Source organism: Hemitrygon akajei, chromosome 23 (assembly GCF_048418815.1).
Source record: "Hemitrygon akajei chromosome 23, sHemAka1.3, whole genome shotgun sequence".
NCBI classification, from domain to species: Eukaryota; Metazoa; Chordata; class Chondrichthyes; order Myliobatiformes; family Dasyatidae; genus Hemitrygon; species Hemitrygon akajei.
The window spans coordinates 20,362,368-20,380,902 of record NC_133146.1 but is presented as its reverse complement, the minus strand read 5'-3'; the positions used below and the strand labels follow the sequence as shown (position 1 = coordinate 20,380,902).

The 18,535-nt window shown below is 41.0% G+C and overlaps 1 protein-coding gene across 8 annotated transcripts in view; it reads right to left on the bottom strand.

The window, feature by feature from the left end:
• Positions 1-18,535, bottom strand: part of sh3pxd2aa (SH3 and PX domains 2Aa) — a 266,480-nt gene that overhangs the window by 31,041 nt on the left and 216,904 nt on the right. For all 8 annotated transcript variants that reach the window (XM_073027125.1, XM_073027126.1, XM_073027127.1 and 5 more), the window contains one exon: positions 13,198-13,315. In XM_073027125.1, coding sequence (XP_072883226.1) covers positions 13,198-13,315 — 118 coding nt within the window. The remainder of the gene's footprint in view (positions 1-13,197; positions 13,316-18,535) is intronic.

The following is an 18,535-nucleotide window of genomic DNA, read 5'->3' as shown; positions in this document are numbered from 1 at the left end:
ACCAGTGTCGTCACACAGCAATGTGTGGTTAAGTGCCTTGCTCAAGGACACACATGTAGCCTCAGCCAAGGCTCGAACTAGCAACCTTCAGATCACTAGACAAACGCCTTAACCACTTGGCTACACACCAACACCAAAATAGGGTAAATGCCAGCAGACTTCATCCACAGAGGTTAGGTGACACTAGAACTAGAGGCTATAGGTTAAGGGTAAAAGGTAAAATATTTAAGGGGAACTTCTGCAGAAAGTGGCGTCAGTGCGAAACAAACTGCCAGTGAAAGTGGTGGATACACATTTAATTTCAACATTTAAGTGAAGTTTGGTTTTATATTGATGGGAGGGTATGGAAGGCTATGCTCCAAGTGCAGGTATGGCTCAGCATGGACTAGATGGGCCTAAAGACAGTTTCTGTGCTGTAGTGCTCTATAATTCTATAAGCAGGTGAATGATATATCATAAAAGGCTTTGGGCTGAGGGAATGAGGATTAGTATAGGAAGGTACAAGAAGTGCCAATTGTTGGAGTGGATCAGTGTTAGAGGGTTAGTCTTTGGCTCAAGAGGCTTGGACAAGGTAAGTTTCTTTCTTGCTCTATCTATTATGCAGTGAAAATTGGTCCAGGATTGGTGGTATTCCTTTATCTGAGATGTGGGAACTTTAGGAGACATCCAGATAATTTCATCTGCACCAGGTGCATCCAGCTGGAGTTCCTTACGTACCACATTAGGAAAATGGAGCTGCAGCAGTATGACTTTTGGCTCATACGGGAGAATGAGGTGGTGATAGATTGGAACTACAGGGAGATAGTCATCCCTAAATTGCAAAAGGCAGGTAGCTGGGTAACTGTCAGGAGAGGGAAAGGGAATTGATTGACAGTGCACCTGTGCCCATTCCCCTCAATAATAAGTATTCCACTTCGAATACTGTTGGAGTGGAGGTTATGGTGGTGGGGGTATGACCTAACAGAGGAAAGCCGCAGCGACTACATCTCTGGCACTTAATTTGGCTCTGTGGCTCAGAAGGGAAGAGGGTTTAGAAGCCTGCAGTAGTGACAAGGGAATTCCATAATTCAAGAAGCGGACAGGAGATTCTGGGAACATGAAAGAGACACTCAGACTCTCAGGTGCCAGGGTCAGAGATGTCTTGAATCACGTCCACAGCATTCTAAAGGGAGAGGGTGAACAAGCATAAATCGCAACACATCTTAGTATCAACGACATAGGTTGGAGAAACGATTACGTCCTGAAGGAGAATATAGGGAGTTAGGAAGATAGCTGTAAAGCAGAATCTCAAGGTCAGTAATCTCTGGATTGCTGCCCTTGCCATGTGCCAGAAACAGGCCTTTCAACTCATTCAGTCTGTCCCAAATTATTATTCTGCCTAGTCTTAATCAAACCACACCCAGATCATAGTCCTCCACACCCTTCTATCCATGTATTTATCCAAAGTTCTCTTAAATGTTGAAATCAAACCCATTCACAAATTATGTTCTCAAGCTTCTGCCTAATAGCATCATAATTTGCCCACCCCCAATTACTTCCCTGTACCATCTGCTCCTATTCCTGCCCAAGGCTATGCAGGGAGCTGTGATCACTATCTCTGAAATGTTCACTCCACCCAGAGATCTGTCACTTGACCAGGGTCATCACCTTTAATTGGCCTGTATCTGTGCTGTAGTAATCTATGTAATAACTAAATCACGGACATCCAGCAGCCATTACTGTCCTTGTGACAGCCAAGACTCTGCAATTGCCCCTATGTTGTACTCAATGTAGTAACCCACGCTCTAATTTCATCACCTTTGTTCTGATCTTTCTTGTATTAAAGTAGATACACTTCAATCCTAGTGTTCGTTTGTAACCCTACCCCTTTGTACAGTTCACACCTACCCTAGGAGAGACCTCAATAATTCATATTTATGAAACCCTGCCAATTACACCAATTCTTCAGTTACACATTCATCTGGCATCTCAATCTATTCTTATTGTTACATTGTATGGCACAGGCAGATTTATAAGCATTTGAAAACCATGGCCTTATCAGCAACAGGAAATTAGAGGATTTGGAAACTTCTAAAAACCAACAGAATTCAGTGAAAAAAGCAATAAGGAGAGAAGAGATGAAATATGAAGACAAGACAGCCAACAATATAGAAGAGTATACCAGAAGTTTTTTCAGATGTAAAAGAGAGGTGAGAGAGGATAACAGGGCACTGAAAAATGATGCAGGTGAGGTAAAAGTACAAGACAAAAAAATTGTGGATGAATTTTATAAGCATTTTGCATCAGTCGTTACTGTCAAGACACCAGCAATATGCCAGAAATTCAAGAGAATCGGAGGGTAAAAGTGGGTGTAGTTGCAATTACTAAGGAGAAAATGCTTGGAAAGCTGAAAGGTCTGAAGGTAGGGAAGTCACCTGGACCAGACGGACTACACTCCAGGGTTCTGAAAGAGGTAACTGAAAAGATTGCAGAAACTTTAGTAGTGATCTTCCAAGAAACATAAGATTTTGGAATGGTTCCTGCAGACTAGAAAATTTCAAATATCTTTACACTTTTAAGAAGGGAGGTAGGCAAAACACAAGAAATTATAGGTCAGTTAGCCTGACTTCAGCGGTTGGGAGGATGTTGAAGTCTATTATTAAGATGAGGTTTCAGGGTACCTGAAGACACATGATAAAATAGTCCATATCAGCATGGTTTCCTTTAAGGCGAAACCTTGCCTGACAAATCTATTAGAGTTCTTTGAGGGGAAATAAGAGGCAGGATAGATAAAGGCAAGTCAGTGGATGCTGCTTATTTGGATTTTCAAAAGGCCTTTGTTAAGGTGCTGCTCATGAGACTGCTATACAAGAGTCCATGGTATTATAAGAAAAATACTAAAATGGGTAGAAAATTGGCTGACTGGCAGGAGGTAAAGAGTGGGAATAAAGGGAGCCATTTCTGGTTGGCTGCAAGCGACTAGTGATGAGTTTCACAGGGATCAGTGTTGTAACTGCTTTTCACGTTATATGTCAATGATATCAATGATGGAGTTGATGACTTTATGGTCAAGTTTGCAAATAATACAAAGATAGGTGGAGGGGCAGGTCATGTTGAAGAAGCAGGGAGCCTGCTGAAGGACTTACACAGATTAGCTGAATGGGCAAAGTAGCAGCAGGTGGGAAGTGTATGGTCTTGTAACTTGCTAGAAGCAAATTCAGAAATTAGAGATGCAAAGGAACTTTCATCTATTCTCTAAAAGTTAACTTGCAGGTTGAGTCAGTGGTACAGAAAGTTAATGCAATGATAGCAATCATTTCGAGAGGACTAGAATATAAAATCAGGGATGTAATTTTGAGGCTTTATAAGGGATTGGTCAGACCACACTTGAAGTACTGTGACCAATTTTAGGAACCTTTTCTGAGGAGGGATGTGCTGGCATGGGAGTGGGCTGAGAGAAGATTCATGAGAATGAACCCAGGAATGAAGGGGTTAACTTATGAGGAGTGTTTGATGGCTCTGGACCTGGTGCTGGAGTTTACAAGAAGGGTGTAGGGTGGGGGGGATCCTCACTGAAATCTACTGAATATTGAAAAGCCTAGATACAGTAGACGTTGAGAGGTCACAGTCACAGAATCGAGGGACATCCCTTTTAGACCAGAAGACACACCCTCAGAATAAAGTGTCAATACACACAATGTTCTGCAGGAGCTCAGCAGGCCAGATAGCAGCTACGGATGGGAATAAACAGTTGACGTTTCAGGCCGAGACCCTTCATCAGTGTCCAGATAATACAATGTCTATTGCTCTAGATTTCCATCACCTGTAGTACCTCATATCTAAAATAAAGGAACATCCTTTTAGAACGAGATGAGGAGAAATTTCTTTAGCCTAAGGGTGATGAGTCTGTAAAATTCATTACACAGATGGCTGTGGAGGCCAAGTCATTGGGTATGTTTAAAATGGACATTAATAAGTTTTTGCCTAATAAATGCAAAGATTATGGGAAAAAGGCAGAAAATGGGGTTGAGGGAAATTAAAGAAAACAAATCAGCCATGATGGATTGGCAGAGCTGACTCAATAGGCCGAATGGCCTAATTATGCTTCTATGTCTTATGGTCACTATGGACACAATGGGCTGAAGGTTATGTGTCAGTGGTCAAGCATCAAATATTGTGAACCCTCAATTGATTTGACAAAGGTATGTAGCTTGATTAAACTTGAATAATTTGGATATTAGTTTTCTAATTTTTGCCATTAGAGAAGCTTTTTGAATATTTCTTTTTGTGCAAAGTGAGGCAATTTTTGTTATTGTAGTCAAAAGTAGAAATGCAGTCTTTCCATTATTCATTCATACTGAGACAAATCTCTATGTTTTTAAAGAATGTTCACCTTACTGTGCAGGGGAAAGATCTTAAATATCTAACTATATTGAGTGATACACAAACAACCTCAAAGAGCAGAACCTCTTAATATTTAGCTCATGGGCAGATAAACATTGCAACACAGTTCAATTAATCTTTTGAAAAGTCAAAAGTGAACTAAAAAAAAACTCCAGTGTAGCCTGAGCTAATGCTTTGCTTTTTTAAAGTAGTAAATGCAGGCAAGAAACAGACAACTAAGTGGAGCAAAATGTCTTCATGTCTGAGAGCCACTTCCTGCCATCTGCTTTCCAGCTCTGAAATTCTGGAATTACTCCAGTGGGGAATGACTGTGAAAGAGAGACAGGAAATGAGGGAATCTGCTGACAGAAGCATTCTGGGAGAGTTGGATGAGTTCCACCAAAAGGCAGTGTGATTTGGCCATTGAATATATATAGATATCAAGGGACTCCAACTACCTCACTCCATATTATTGTACTAATAGTAAAGTCCACAGAACAGAAGTAAATCACAACTGGCTATGCCTGTACAGTTACCAGAAAACTGGCCCCACCAAATGATTATTGCTAGATTTTCTGTCACAGGTTGCGACGAGGCAGAATTTTCAATATATGTAACAGACTGAAAACTTGCAAAACCTGCCTTCACATCTCTAACTTTTGAATTCTGGTAGAATTTTCCAAAGCAAATTTTTGAACCAGAGTAATTTACAGCAGAAAAGAAAGCCGTTTAACCCATCAGTCACGCCAACTAAAACAGAGTTATTTACTTTGTTCCTATGCCAACCCATGCAGTAAACATGAGATCAGGTTATGGCTCTTCAGATTTATATATCACATCAAAACATACAGTGAAATTTGCGTTAAAAACCAACACACCTCAGAATGTGGCAGGAGCAGCCCACAAATATTGCCATACATTCCAGCACCAACACAGCATGCCCTCAGTGTTCAGCAGAACAACAGAAGCAGCTGCAACAACAGCAAAACAAGCTCCTTTCTCACCCCTCCTACTCACACACAGACAGGCCTCCAATGTAAGGACAATTTGCTTCGGGCCTCCAAACCTTGGCCCTGGACTCTAAGACTCGCAAGCATCATTCTAGCAGAGTAATAGTTTGTTGTGGATGAGATGGGCTGAAGGGCTTATTTCTATGCTGTAGTGCTCCGTGACTATGACAATGGGTCTTCAACCTCCAGTCCCTGGCCTGGACTCACAAACAACAGGCCTCTGATCTCTGAAAACCAACCCAGGTGCTTCACCTTCAGGCTTCTACCTCCGGACTTACCGATTTCTGGACTTTGCTGACCTCTATGTATTGACCTCAAGATTTGCCGATCATGGGTTTCAGACCCGTACAGAACTCAGTAACCTGGGGGAGAGGGTTACCGGCCCTCATGATTCCCATCATACAGACTTCTGACCTGGGACTCACTAACCTGGGGATCATTGGTCTCCTCAGTGCCTGCCAACTCTGGGATAGCTGATCTTCAATTGTGAAGCACTCCAATCTGGACTCTGCACACTGACTCCTGCCCGATTCTTCATTTACTGCCTATGATCTCTGAATCTCCCTCATCCCCGTTCCTGAACTCCAATCTAACACTCAATTCCTCACACTGTATCCAAACCCATCTCTCCAAACCTGAAAAAACAACAACTCTAAGCCCAACTTCAAATGACATTTCAGCTTGGTGCCATCTTGACCACAAAATGCTGGAGGAACTCAGCAGGTCAAGCAGCACCTATGGAGAAGAATATAGAGTCAGTTTTCAGGCTGAGACCTTTCATCTGGACTGGAAAGGAAGAGGTGAGAATAAGACATTTGGGTGAAGGGAAAGAAATACAAGTGAAGCGGATGGTAGGTGGGTTGGGGAGGTGAGGATGAATTAAGTAATTGAGAGGAGGTAGGTGGAAAAGGTAAAAGGCTGAAGAACAAATTAGATTGGATAGGAGAGTGGACCAGGGGAGAAAGAAAAGGACAGCACACACCAGAGGCAGGTGAGGTGAAGGGTAACAGGGGAGCCACGATCAGGAATGCAAAGGGAGAGAAGGGGGAGGAGGGAGGGAGTAATTACTGGAAGTTGGAGCTACCCAGGTAGTCATATACATAGACATAAACATAGAAAACCTACAGCACAATACAAGCCCTTTGGCCCACAATGCTGTGCCAAACATGCATTTACTTTAGAAATTACCTAGGGTTACCCATAGCCCTCTATTTTTCTAAGCTCCATGTACTCCAGGAGTCTCTTAAAAGATCCTAGCGTATCCACCTCCACTACTGTCGCCGGCAGCCCATTCCATGCAGTCACCACTCTCTGCGTAAAAAACTTACCCCTGACATCCCCTCTGTACTTACTTCCTAGCACATTAAAACTGTGCCCTCTTGTGCTAGCTATTTTTGCCCTGGGAAATAGCCTCTGACTATCCACACGATCAATGCTTCTCATCATCTTATACACCTCTATCAGGTCACCTCTCATCCTCCACCGCTCAAAGTGAAAAGGCCAAGTTCACTCAATTTATTCTCATAAGGCATGTCTCCCAATCCAGGCAACATCCTTGTAAATCTCCTCTGCACCCTTTCTATAGTTTCCACATCCTTCCTGTAGTGAGATGACCAGAACTGAGCCCTGTACTCCAAGTAGGGTCTGACCAGGGTCCTATATAGCTGTAATATTACCTCTTGGCTCTTAAACTCAATCCCAGGGTTGATGAAGGCCAATGCACCATATGCCTTCTTAACTACAGAGCAGCAGTTTTGAGTGTCCTATGGACTTGGACCCCAAGATCCCTCTGATCCTTCACACTGCCAACAGTCTTCCCATTAATACTATATTCTGCCATCATACTTGACCTAGCAAAATAAAGCACCTCACACTTATCTGGGTTGAACTCCATCTGCCACTTCTCAGCCCAGTTTTGCAGCCTATCGATGTCCCACTGTAACCTCTGACAACCCTCCACACTATCAACAACACCCCCAACCCAATAAAGAGTATGAAATCATTCTCCTCTAACCAGAGAGTGGCCATATTGTGGCAGTAGAGGAGGGATCGGACTGACATATTGAAATGGGAATGGGGAATGGAATGAAAATAGTTGGCTCTTGAGAAATCCTCCTTACTGGGGACAGAACCGAGGTGAAAAGTTTTCTACCCTCACTACATTTCAGCAGAGAGAGATCTGGATTCCAACCGCACTTCAGATGAAAAAAAACCTGCGCTCAGTGCTCCCTAATCTTTCTACTAATTATCTTAAATACTGTTGTTGCAGGAAAGCGACCTCTCTTCCCCTCGCTGGTGAGAGAGAACTTGAATGAGATACTGAAGAACTGGGTTATGGACTAGTTTTTGATGGACTCTGGATCAAGATGTCTTTGGGGGGGCTTTTGCTGTTGCTTGCATGGTGAGGGGAGAGTAGGGGGTCAGTGCTTCTGCAGGTGCAAGTGGGGGGAAGGAAGGGTTTATGCTTCTGCTGCTGCTTGTGCATGGGGGGGGCTTTAGGCTTTTGATGTTTCAATGATCCATTTTATGGGGTTTCTTGTCTTGTGGATGTCTGTGAAGAGTAAGAATTTCAGGTTGTATACTGTGTACATTCTCTGATATTAAATTGAATCACTTGAAACATTTGCATACTTTTCATACAGATCAAATCATTACAGTGCATTGAGGGACAACAAAGTAAAATGATAATAATGCAGAATAAAGTATGAAAACTATAGAGAAAGTGCAGTACAGGTAAACAATTAAGTGCAAGGTCAAAATGAGGAAAATTGTGAGGAAGAGGTCCATTCAAGAGTCTGATAGCAGCGGGATAGAAGCTGTCCTTTAGCCCAATCTGTTTCTTCTGCCCATGGGAGAGAAGAGATCATGCCTGGGGTCAGTGGAGGAGTGTTAATTATGTGGACTGCTTTACGGAGGCAGTGAGAAATATAGTCTATAGAGAGGAGGCATCATCAAGACCACATCATGGTCTCAGTCTGAAACATTGACAATTTTTTCCTCTAGATGCTGCATGACCTGCTGAGTTCCTCAGGCATTTGTGTGCGTTATTCAGTAGACAGAACTGTCATTGTTGACATATTGTCATTGCTTCATCACTGGGCTTAAATAATGGAACTTCTTTTCTAAACAGTTTTATGAACACCTTTACCAGAAAGAAAATAGTAGTTCAAAAAGGAATGTAGGCAATCACTTTTTAATGAACAAGCCATGCAACTATTTTCTAAACAGGGAGAAAATTCTGAAAAATGGAGGTGCAAAGGGACTTCGGAGTCTTTGTGCAGGATTACCTAAAGGTTAACTTGCAGGTTGAATTGTGGTAAAGAAAGCAAATACAATGTTAATGTTCGTTTTGAAAGAACTAGAATATAAAAGCATGGAGGTAATGTTGAGGCTTTAAAATGCATTGGTCAGACCACGCTTAAGAGCCTTGTGAGTAGTTTTTGGCCTCATATCCAAGAAAGGATGTGCTGGCATTGGTTAGGGTCCAGAGGAGGTTTATGAGAATGATGCCAGGAACGAAAGGGTTAACGTGTGAGGGGTATTTTATGGCTGTGGGCCTGTACTCACTGGATTTACAAGAATGAGGGGAATTTCACTGAAACTTGTTGAATTTTGATAGGTCTATGTAGAAGGAACGTGCAGAGGATGTTTCCTATAGTGGAGGAATCTAGGACCAGAGGGTAGAGCCTTAGAATAGAACAACATTCCTTTAGAAAAGAGATAAGGAGGAATTTCTTTCACCAGAGAGTCATGAATCTGCAGAATTCACTGCCACATACAGCTGTAAAGGCCCAGTCATTGGATATATTTAAAGCATAGGTTGATAGGTTCTTGATTGGTAAGGACATCAAAGGTTACTCAGAGAGTGCAAGTGAAAGAGGTTGAAAGGAATGATGGATCAGCCATGATAGAATGGCAGAACAGATTTAATGGGCCAAATGGCCTAATTCTATCCCTTTATCTTATGTTCTTATATTCTAATCTTGTTTATCAACCTGTGCATGGGACAACATTGAAACCCTTCTGAGAATCCAAATAAACCACATACACTGGTCTCCCCCTTATCTATACACACATCACATTCTCAAGGAAATCCAGTACTTAGTCAAATGCCAGTTTTCTTTCATAAATCCTCATGATGATTCTGTCAAACAGATAGACAGTCAGCATACCAGCATCAATCATACCAGTGCCCAAGAAGAGCAGGGTGAGCAGTCCCAATGACTATCACCCAGTTGCGCTCATAACTACAGTGAAGAAGTGCTTTAAGAGGTTGATCATGCCTAGAATTAACTCATGCCCAAGTAAGGACCTGGACATGTTGCAATTCACCTCCTGCCACAATAGGTCTATCTCATAGGTTCTCTATTTGACCTTGGACAATACCAATGCACATGCAAGACTGCTGTTTATTGATTACAGCTTAGTATTCCACATCAATAAAATTGAAAGAGTGCAGAGAGAAGTTACAAGGATGTTGCAAGGGTTTGAGGATCTGATTTATAGGGAAAAGTTGAATAGGTTAGAACTTTATTCTCTAGAGTGTAGAAGGATGAAGGGAGACTTGATAGAGGTATACAAAATTATAAGGGGTATAGACAGGGTAAATGAAACCAAACTTCTTCCACTGAGGTTGGATCAGACTAGAATTAGAGATCATGGGTTAAGAGTGAAACATGAAAGATGTAAAGGGAACATGAGAGGGAATGTTTTCACTCAGAGGGTGGTGATAGCGTGGAACGAGCTGCAGCAGAAGGGGTGAATGCAGGTTCAATTTTAACATTTGAGAGAAATTAGGAGAGGTATGGAGGCTATGGTCTTGATGTAGGTCGATGGGACTAGTCAGATTAATACTCCTTCATGGACTATTTAGGCCTAAGGGCCTGTTTCTGTGCTATAGGGTTTTATGACTCAATGACCATCATCCCTTCAGTACTAATCAATGAACTTTGAAACTTGGGTCTCCATATCTCCCTCTGCAACTGAATCCTTGACTTCCTCATCAGGAGCCAGTCAGTGCAGATTGGAAATAACATTTCCTCCTCTCTGACAATCAACACAGGCACAACTCAAGGATGCATGTTTAGCCCATTGCTTTATTCTCTCTACATATCAACATCTCTGAAGATCTATCCTGGGCCCAACATACAGATGCAATTATGAAGAAGGCATATCAGTGGCATTCTAACTGGTTGCATCATGGTCTGGTATGGAGGGACCACTGCACAGGATTGTAAAAAGCTGCAGAGGGCTGTAAACTCAGCCAGCTCTATTCATGAGCACTAGCTTACCCAACATTGATGATATCTTCGAAAGGTGATGCTTCTAAAAGGTGGCATCAATCATTAAGAACCCTCACTACGCAGGATATGCCCCTTCTTGTTACTACCGTCACGAAAGAGGCACAAGATCTTGAATACGTACATTTAACATTTTTGGAACAGCATCTTCTCCTTGCCATGAATGATCCATGAACCTCTGAACACAACCTCACTATTTCTGTTCTCTTAAACAGTGGATTCCTGTTAATTGACCGATTAGTTAATCGGGGCAGCCATTTATCTGAGACAACTCAAAGGACAAACCTGTGAAAATAGCTGGGATTCCCTTTGTTTATTTGGGACACTATGCTGCTTAATTGAGACAGGAGACTGCTGCTGAACAGTTTCTAATTAGTGTCAATTGTGTGTGCTTGTGTTCAAAAAGCAATGATTTTTGTCATCAATAACTGGTGAGAAATAACCAACAAGATAATACAGAACTATTTTGCTCACTGCAGTTTCAAGGATTCAATGAAATAATTTTACTACTTCAGTAAGTTAGGAACCATGAAGAATTTGAAGGTATTGCCAATCATCTTCAGTCTTTGACTGGAAAATCCTACAAAAGATTGTGGATTCAGCCCAGTACATCACAGGTAAAACCCTCCTAACCACTGAACACATCTACATGAAACTTAGTCATAGAAAAGCACCACCCAGGCCATGCTCTTTTCTTGCTGCTGCCATCAGATAGAAGGTACAAGTGCCTCAGAACTCACACCACCTGGTTCAAGAACAGTTATTACCTCTCAACCATCAGACTCTTGATAAAAAGGGATAACTACACTCATTTAAGAACTCTTTTATCTTGTTATTTCATGCTTGTTGTGTATTGCTATTTATTTATTATCTGCATTGGCACAGTTTGTTTACAGTTCCTGATGTTTACAGTTTATAGATCCTGTTTACAGTTACCGTTCTATAGATTTGCCTGTAGAAAAAAGAATCTCAGGGTTACATGTGGTGACATGTTTGTACTCAGATAATAAATTTTACTTTGAACTTTGATGTTACAATGAAAATAAAGATTTGAAGGATGCAATTGTCAAAAGCATTGTATGAAGGCAGTCCCTTATCTGTACTATGTGCCTGCACTAATTTTATTCATTTACAAAAGAAAACAGCAGCATATACGGAATGATACTCCATCAATAACTATTAGGAACTACTGTAATAGTATTAGCGTTCTAATTTGTTCTGTAGTTCCTTTAAACACAATTTGTTACTCAGCTAAATGGTAGTTTGTCTTTTATACACCTGTTTAACTATTTCCCTGAAACTTAGGCTAATTGGGGTAGCTGTTTAATTGGGCCAAAGTGTAGTGATCCAGATGTGTCTCAATTAACCGTAATTTTTTAATATATATGTATTGCCCCGGTTCACATCTTTACTGTTATGTTGTAGGTATTTCACTTAACAGTTCTGTAAGAGTAGTCTGTTCTGCTTTCAGCCTGTTTGGGTTATTGATGAAGATAAGTGATGTTGTGGAATGTGTGCCATCCAATTAGTGGAAGGTTTTCTTGGTGAGGGACACTAAGGCTGGTCTTGGGAGTTTTTTTTTGATTTGGCAGGAAATGAAGAGAGAAGATGCTGGGGAGAACCGGTCATAGGATATGACATAGGGAGTGTCATTTGTTTGAGATGGATTGAGAGTGACATTCGGAAGGTGGCGTGTGCTTTCACGCTGACTGAGGGCCCAGCACGTGAGTGACAGAGAAGTTCAAGATGAGCTCCAACTTGTGCATTATTGACTGTTGAATTAAAATGGGCCCTTCTCTTTTTGTCTTTCTTTACTAACCCTTTAGTTAAGATTCTTAAACATAATTGCTTTAATTGTATGCAGTGTACTGTCTGTTATTTCGTGGCACTAATTTGTAACAGGGTAGCAAATTACACAGCATCCACACAATCTGGGGTTTGGGGCTGGAGAGCTGTCTCAATCCCATGAGTTTGGTGGGACCACAGAGTGTTTTCCCGAGACTTGTGCAGCCAAGGAAACCAGGGGGTTTCATAGAGATACACACACACACAGTTGCCACTAAACAACAAATTTCATGACATATATCAGTGATAATAAGTCTGATTCTGATTCCATCCCCTATATTCTTAGATGCCTCATCTGCAAATATCAACAGGCAGTAAAACAGGATGGAAATTAAGTACACCCTAGATATTTTGCTGCTCACTATGCACCCATTACTTCTCTCTCAACGAAGGTTGTTTACACAGAGCAAAGACTACAGACCTGAGAGTGGAAACTCAACATCAGAATACTGGTTTAAAAAATACAAAAATGAATGACACAAGATGGTAAAAGCTATAGAGATCAATATTGTTCTTTTGCTTTGTAAGTCCCGCCATTGAAAAGTTTTAACCACTAAGCAAACTTTAATTATAATTGTACAATCACAATGTAAATTTCTCTGGACTGTAAAGTAAACAGACATTAACAGCAAAACATGAATGCTATTAATTTTCCAAATTATCTTTGAAATAAAGCCCACCTGATGAACCACCAGCCTTCAAGGTTCCGCTGTATGACCTCCACCATGACGCCTTTTTCAAAGCCAATCTCATCTTTGCCTTGGTTGACATATGGTTGCACAGTGATATATTTTTCCTCTATCATAAATATACATTAAAGCAAAGTTAGTGCAAGGGATTTCAAACTCTAACAGACATGAAAAATACAGAAATAGTTGCTGCAGTGCTGCTGAGCTCTGTTGTCAAGAAAAGTGCATCAAGCTTCTTCCTCATTTTTTTCAGGTTAAGTTTTGACTGGGTGATCTTTTGAATAAAGTAATGGAATTGAATAATTGGATGGTTTCACAATGCAGAAGAAGCCATTCTGCCCATTGCATTTGTGCTGGCTTCCTATAATAGTATCCAATTAATTCCATTTCTGCCATCCTTTTAAATGAACAATTCAGAATTTCGTTGTACTTACCCAGTTCGTTTTTTTAAAAAAAAAATTCTGAACAATTCTTCTACCATTTCAGTTTTTTCATGTTGTAGAATACTGTGCAAAATATCCATGACTCCTTTGCTGATAGTTTGAAATTGATTTAAAATTATCAAAAGACCCTTTAGCCCACCACGATGGCCATCAATTTCCAGGACTCATAGCCCAATGTTTTCTATGCTTTGGAATTTCAAGTGCTCATCTAAACACTTCTGAAATGTTCCAGGAGTATCTTTCTTCATCACCTCCTCAATAAGTGTGTTCCAGATTTCAATTACCTTCTGGGAGAAAGATATTTCCTTCAAACTACTCTAAGTCTCATACTCCTTACTTTAACACTTGATGTCTGATTAAAGTAAAGGCAATGCTGCTAAAGGGAAAGGTTTCTCAGTATCAACAACATTTATGTCCTTCATAATTTTGTATACCCCTGGCAGTTCCCTTTATCAGTCTTCAGAAGAATAGTTTTTCTTTATTGAAGTCATCTAAACTGTCCATCTATTTGTAATTTAATGTAAAATGCCTTGGTTTATTTTGCTTTTTTTAAAAAAAACCCTCTAATTATAGAGACCACTTTAATACATCCCATACATTCTGTCCTAAAATTAAAATATCTAAAAAACAGAACCTCTCGAAGTCCAACTCAATGTCCCTGTCATGGGAGGAATAAATGGGTAAGGCCAAGGCTGGCCAACAGGGCTCTGGTGAAGCTGTATTGGCCAATCCCTTGTGCACTGGATTACAGAAATATTGTTGGACTCCAAACACACCATCGACTTTGTGAGAAGAAGCTTGAGAAACTGGCTCAGAATGATGGAAGCAGGATGTCATTGATAGCCTATACTGCACTGGGAGCTAAGGGCCCAAGAAGAAAAGAACAGACCCAAAAATGATATCCCCAAATAGGCTATATAAGTCAATAACAAAACAAAATAATATTCAAACAGCAATCAAACCACTAGGTATAACTTACTTCTTTTTAATACTTATGTCTATCCCTTGAACTCAATAGGAATTTAAATTCCTACTGATCTGCAAGCAAGATAGCCTCAATTCAATAAGTATTGATTGGGGTGTGGAACAATCACATTGCAATGGAATTTTAGGGTCCTAAGACAAATTTCCAAACAATATGGGAGAGGTTGCCATTTCAATGAGTATCATTAGATATGGACTTGAGAATTAGGTACAAAAAGAGGGCCAGGAAAGGTGGAGCAGAATTTAGGCCTAGGGCAGCACTGAGACCATTAGCACCTGCAGTATGTTTGAGAGCAAGGTATAAAAGGAGCACTAGAAAGGGTGGAGGTAGTTAAGGTCTAAGGGTGACATCAAGATTGGCAGCATATGCATAATTATTGTGACTGAGGTATAACTGGAGCGACAAGTACAGGGTGAGCTGCCATGTTGGAAACATACGTTTTGAGAATTGCTGAGGATGAAGTACAGACTTTAGTGAGCAGTGACAAGGTGAAGATTTATTTTCTTCTCTTTCCTGGAGGAAGAGACTGGGGATAAAGTATATGAAAGCTGGGGCAATGATACGCTCATTCTGTAGGATGTGGGCCATCAGGGACAGTTCCAATGTCCCAGCTAACTATACCTACTGTATGACAAGCAACAGTGCTTAACAAGCCATATAGAACAGCTAGAACTGTGGTTGTACTTGCTATGCAGCAGTTGTAATGTATAAAATGTGATATATAGTACACTTAGTGAATTGCTCACACTGCACATTGGTGACTGCCAAGAAGGGCATTAAGTGCAGTTGGGTAGTGCAGGAACCCCCTCTAATCATTCCCTTCTCAAACAAGTGTTTATAGGGTGTGGGAGAAGCAACTAGCCTCAAAGAGGAAAGCAACAACAGCAGCTAAGCACATTTATTATCAAAGTACACTACGCATATAGAATACAATTCTGAGATTCATCCTCCCTCGGGCAGCCATGAAACAAAGAAATATCATGGAACCTGTTCAAAGAAAACATCAAACATGCAACACTTGAAATAAAAGAAAAAATTGTGCAAACAGTAAAAAGTGAATAAGTATCATCAAACAAGGAGTCCAGGACTATTCAGCTTAGTTCAATTCAGTGCCTTGTCACTAGCCAACTGCAAGCCGCAGTGCCAGTGTTTGCCAAAGTACCCCAGTCCACTTCGATCACCCCAATCAAACTGCTCAAAACCAGCAAAACAAGAGTAACCAGAATCCAGAAACGCATGCAACATGAACCTGAAGACCCTCAAATGAATCCACAGCCATAAGCCACTCCGATCAATCCTTGTAGAATGGGAATGCAAGACTTCTGCATTTTCCTCTGACAGCAGTTAGTGAGAAGGAGCGGAAGACCAGTCTAATGCTGAACACCCACCCACACTCTTCAACCTTGCCTGACACGTCAATCGGAGAGAGGCAATGGAGTCAATCATGGGCTTACACCCCACCACCAGGCTACACACACTGCTCTCAACCTCACTGAACTCCCTTGGAGACAGCCAAGCACCAGATCACTCAATTGGCATATAAATACATCATCAAAATGTAAATCACAGGCTTCAATCGCATACAACTTAATAGTAGAATCGTTTTTGAGGGAAGTAATAAAAGAAATAGTTTCATGAACTGTTTGCTGGTGCCATCTTACCACGAGTTACAAGTTTCAGGCACCATGATTACATTAGATGCATGACTATGGAGGAAAAAGTCTATCCCACCACCAGCAAAAGGGATTTGTTAGTAAAATGAACAGACAGACACTTCTGTGCCATCAGTGAGACTCAGATTATAAATGAGGAGACACCTGGGGCAAATTAGGGTGTATAAATCTCTGGGGCCTGACAAGGTGTCCCCTTGGACCTTGTGGGAGGCTCGTGAAGAAAATCTGGGGTCCTGACAGAGGTATTTAAAATATCCTTAGCTTCAGATGGGATGCCAAAGGATTGATTGAAGTATAGCTAACTTTGTTCCATTGCTCAAGAAAGGCTCTAAGGTGGGAGATAATAGGCTGGTGAGCCTGATGTCAGGAGTGTGTAAATTACTGGGAAGTATTCTCAGGAATAGGATACATAAGTATATGGATAGGCAAGACCTGATAAGGAATAGTCAACATGGCTTTGTGAGTGATAGATCATGCCTAACCAATCTTATAGTGTTTTCTGAGGAGGTTACCAGGAAAGTTGATGCAGCATCCTGGTAAATCTCTGCAATCTACTTATAGCTTCCACATCCTTCCTATAATGAGGCAAACAGAACTGGACATAATTATTTCACCAGTGGTCTAATCAGGGTCTTATAGAGTTGCAATATTGTTTTGTGGCTTCTGAATTCAAAACTGCAACTTATGAAGGACAATATACCATCAGCAACGTATCTACGGAAAATAGTGCCTATGGCAAACACTGAAATTGCGCCCCTGTCCAAACATCTGACACCCACCTTTTAGATAACTCTACCATAATATTAGCTCAAAAAAACAAGTTTGTTAATTTTATAATTAACAAATTATGGCACTTCATGAAAATTATAACTGCACCTTCCTTGCTTTCACTGATACAAATTGGTCTATGATGTGATCAAAGTCAGTTTTTTCAGATTCTTATCTTTCTACACTCAGCAGAGCAAGATCACAGAGTTTGCCTTGACCCAAGGAGGCTCTCAAATACGGAAGTATTAGTTTTAACTTGCTGAATGATCTCTCACAGCTGGCGATAGAAACTGCCATGGTTAACGTTATCTGAATAGCAATGCGAAGATCAGGGAAGATGCTCTCATCTCCATACTGAACAATAAATTCAAGAAGCTCTTCAGGTCTTGATATTTTCATGTTGACCTGCCTTGATAGCAACATTCTGCAATCCAAAATTTCTTCATATAGCCTGCTATCCATCAACATCAGAGCTGTACAATTCGCCCAAATTTTTGCACTTCTTCTTTAGGTCGTTACTGTCAGTGCTATATAACACCATCCCTCCACATAGAAAAGGAACCCAAACTTGGCATCAGTGTTGTGCAAACGAGCAAACCTTTCATCCATTTCTCTGTGAAGACGGTTGAGTGTTCCCTTCGTGACTCTTTCCATTTCCTCCTTACCTGTTAACCCAGTGTCTCTCGAGTTCTCATCAGCCATTCGTTGCTTTCGTCTCTGACGTCTTTCAACTTCAATATTCCATTCTTGGCAGAGACCACCTCCTTCTTCAAGTGACTCACTTGACCAACACTTCTCTTTCATCATAAAAATGATCTTGGAGGGCTTTCAAATCCAGGGCAGCATCGTGGAAGTTCATACTAGGATCCTGTAGCCTCCTTTGAATACGGTCAATGCGAATGAGTACTTTGTTCCAAAATCCTAGCAAAATCATAAAATTGTAACTCAACATGCAGTTGTACAGCTGCCTTGTGTCACTTCTTGTTCACTGGTCTCATTTTCATTGTCTATCATGTCCTGGAGAACTTGAAGTATCTCCTCAAGGTACTTATTGATGGTCTTCACTACTTCTGTCCTTGCACTCCACCTGATTTCAGACTCCGACTTAACAACCACAGGCATGGCGTTTTTGAGTTTTTCCCAGCACTGTGTTGAATGAGAGAAAAACATGTAGAGATCTTTGATGGTTCCAAAAAACATGACCATCATTGTATTCTGTTTGGCTGCATGTACACCCACCAAGATGAGTGAGTGATTGTTGCAATTCACAATCACTGCCAGGTTGTTTTTCTCACTTATTCTTTGATGAACCACTTCTGTGTCCAGCCAGCACAGCTGCATTGTCATAGCACTGTGACCGACAACCTTGTAGCTCCATTTCGTCCTTCTCTAGCTGTTTCGAGATGTCTTCAATCAAGCTCTCAGCATCCTTCTGGCTTATCTGGATAAAACCAAGGAAG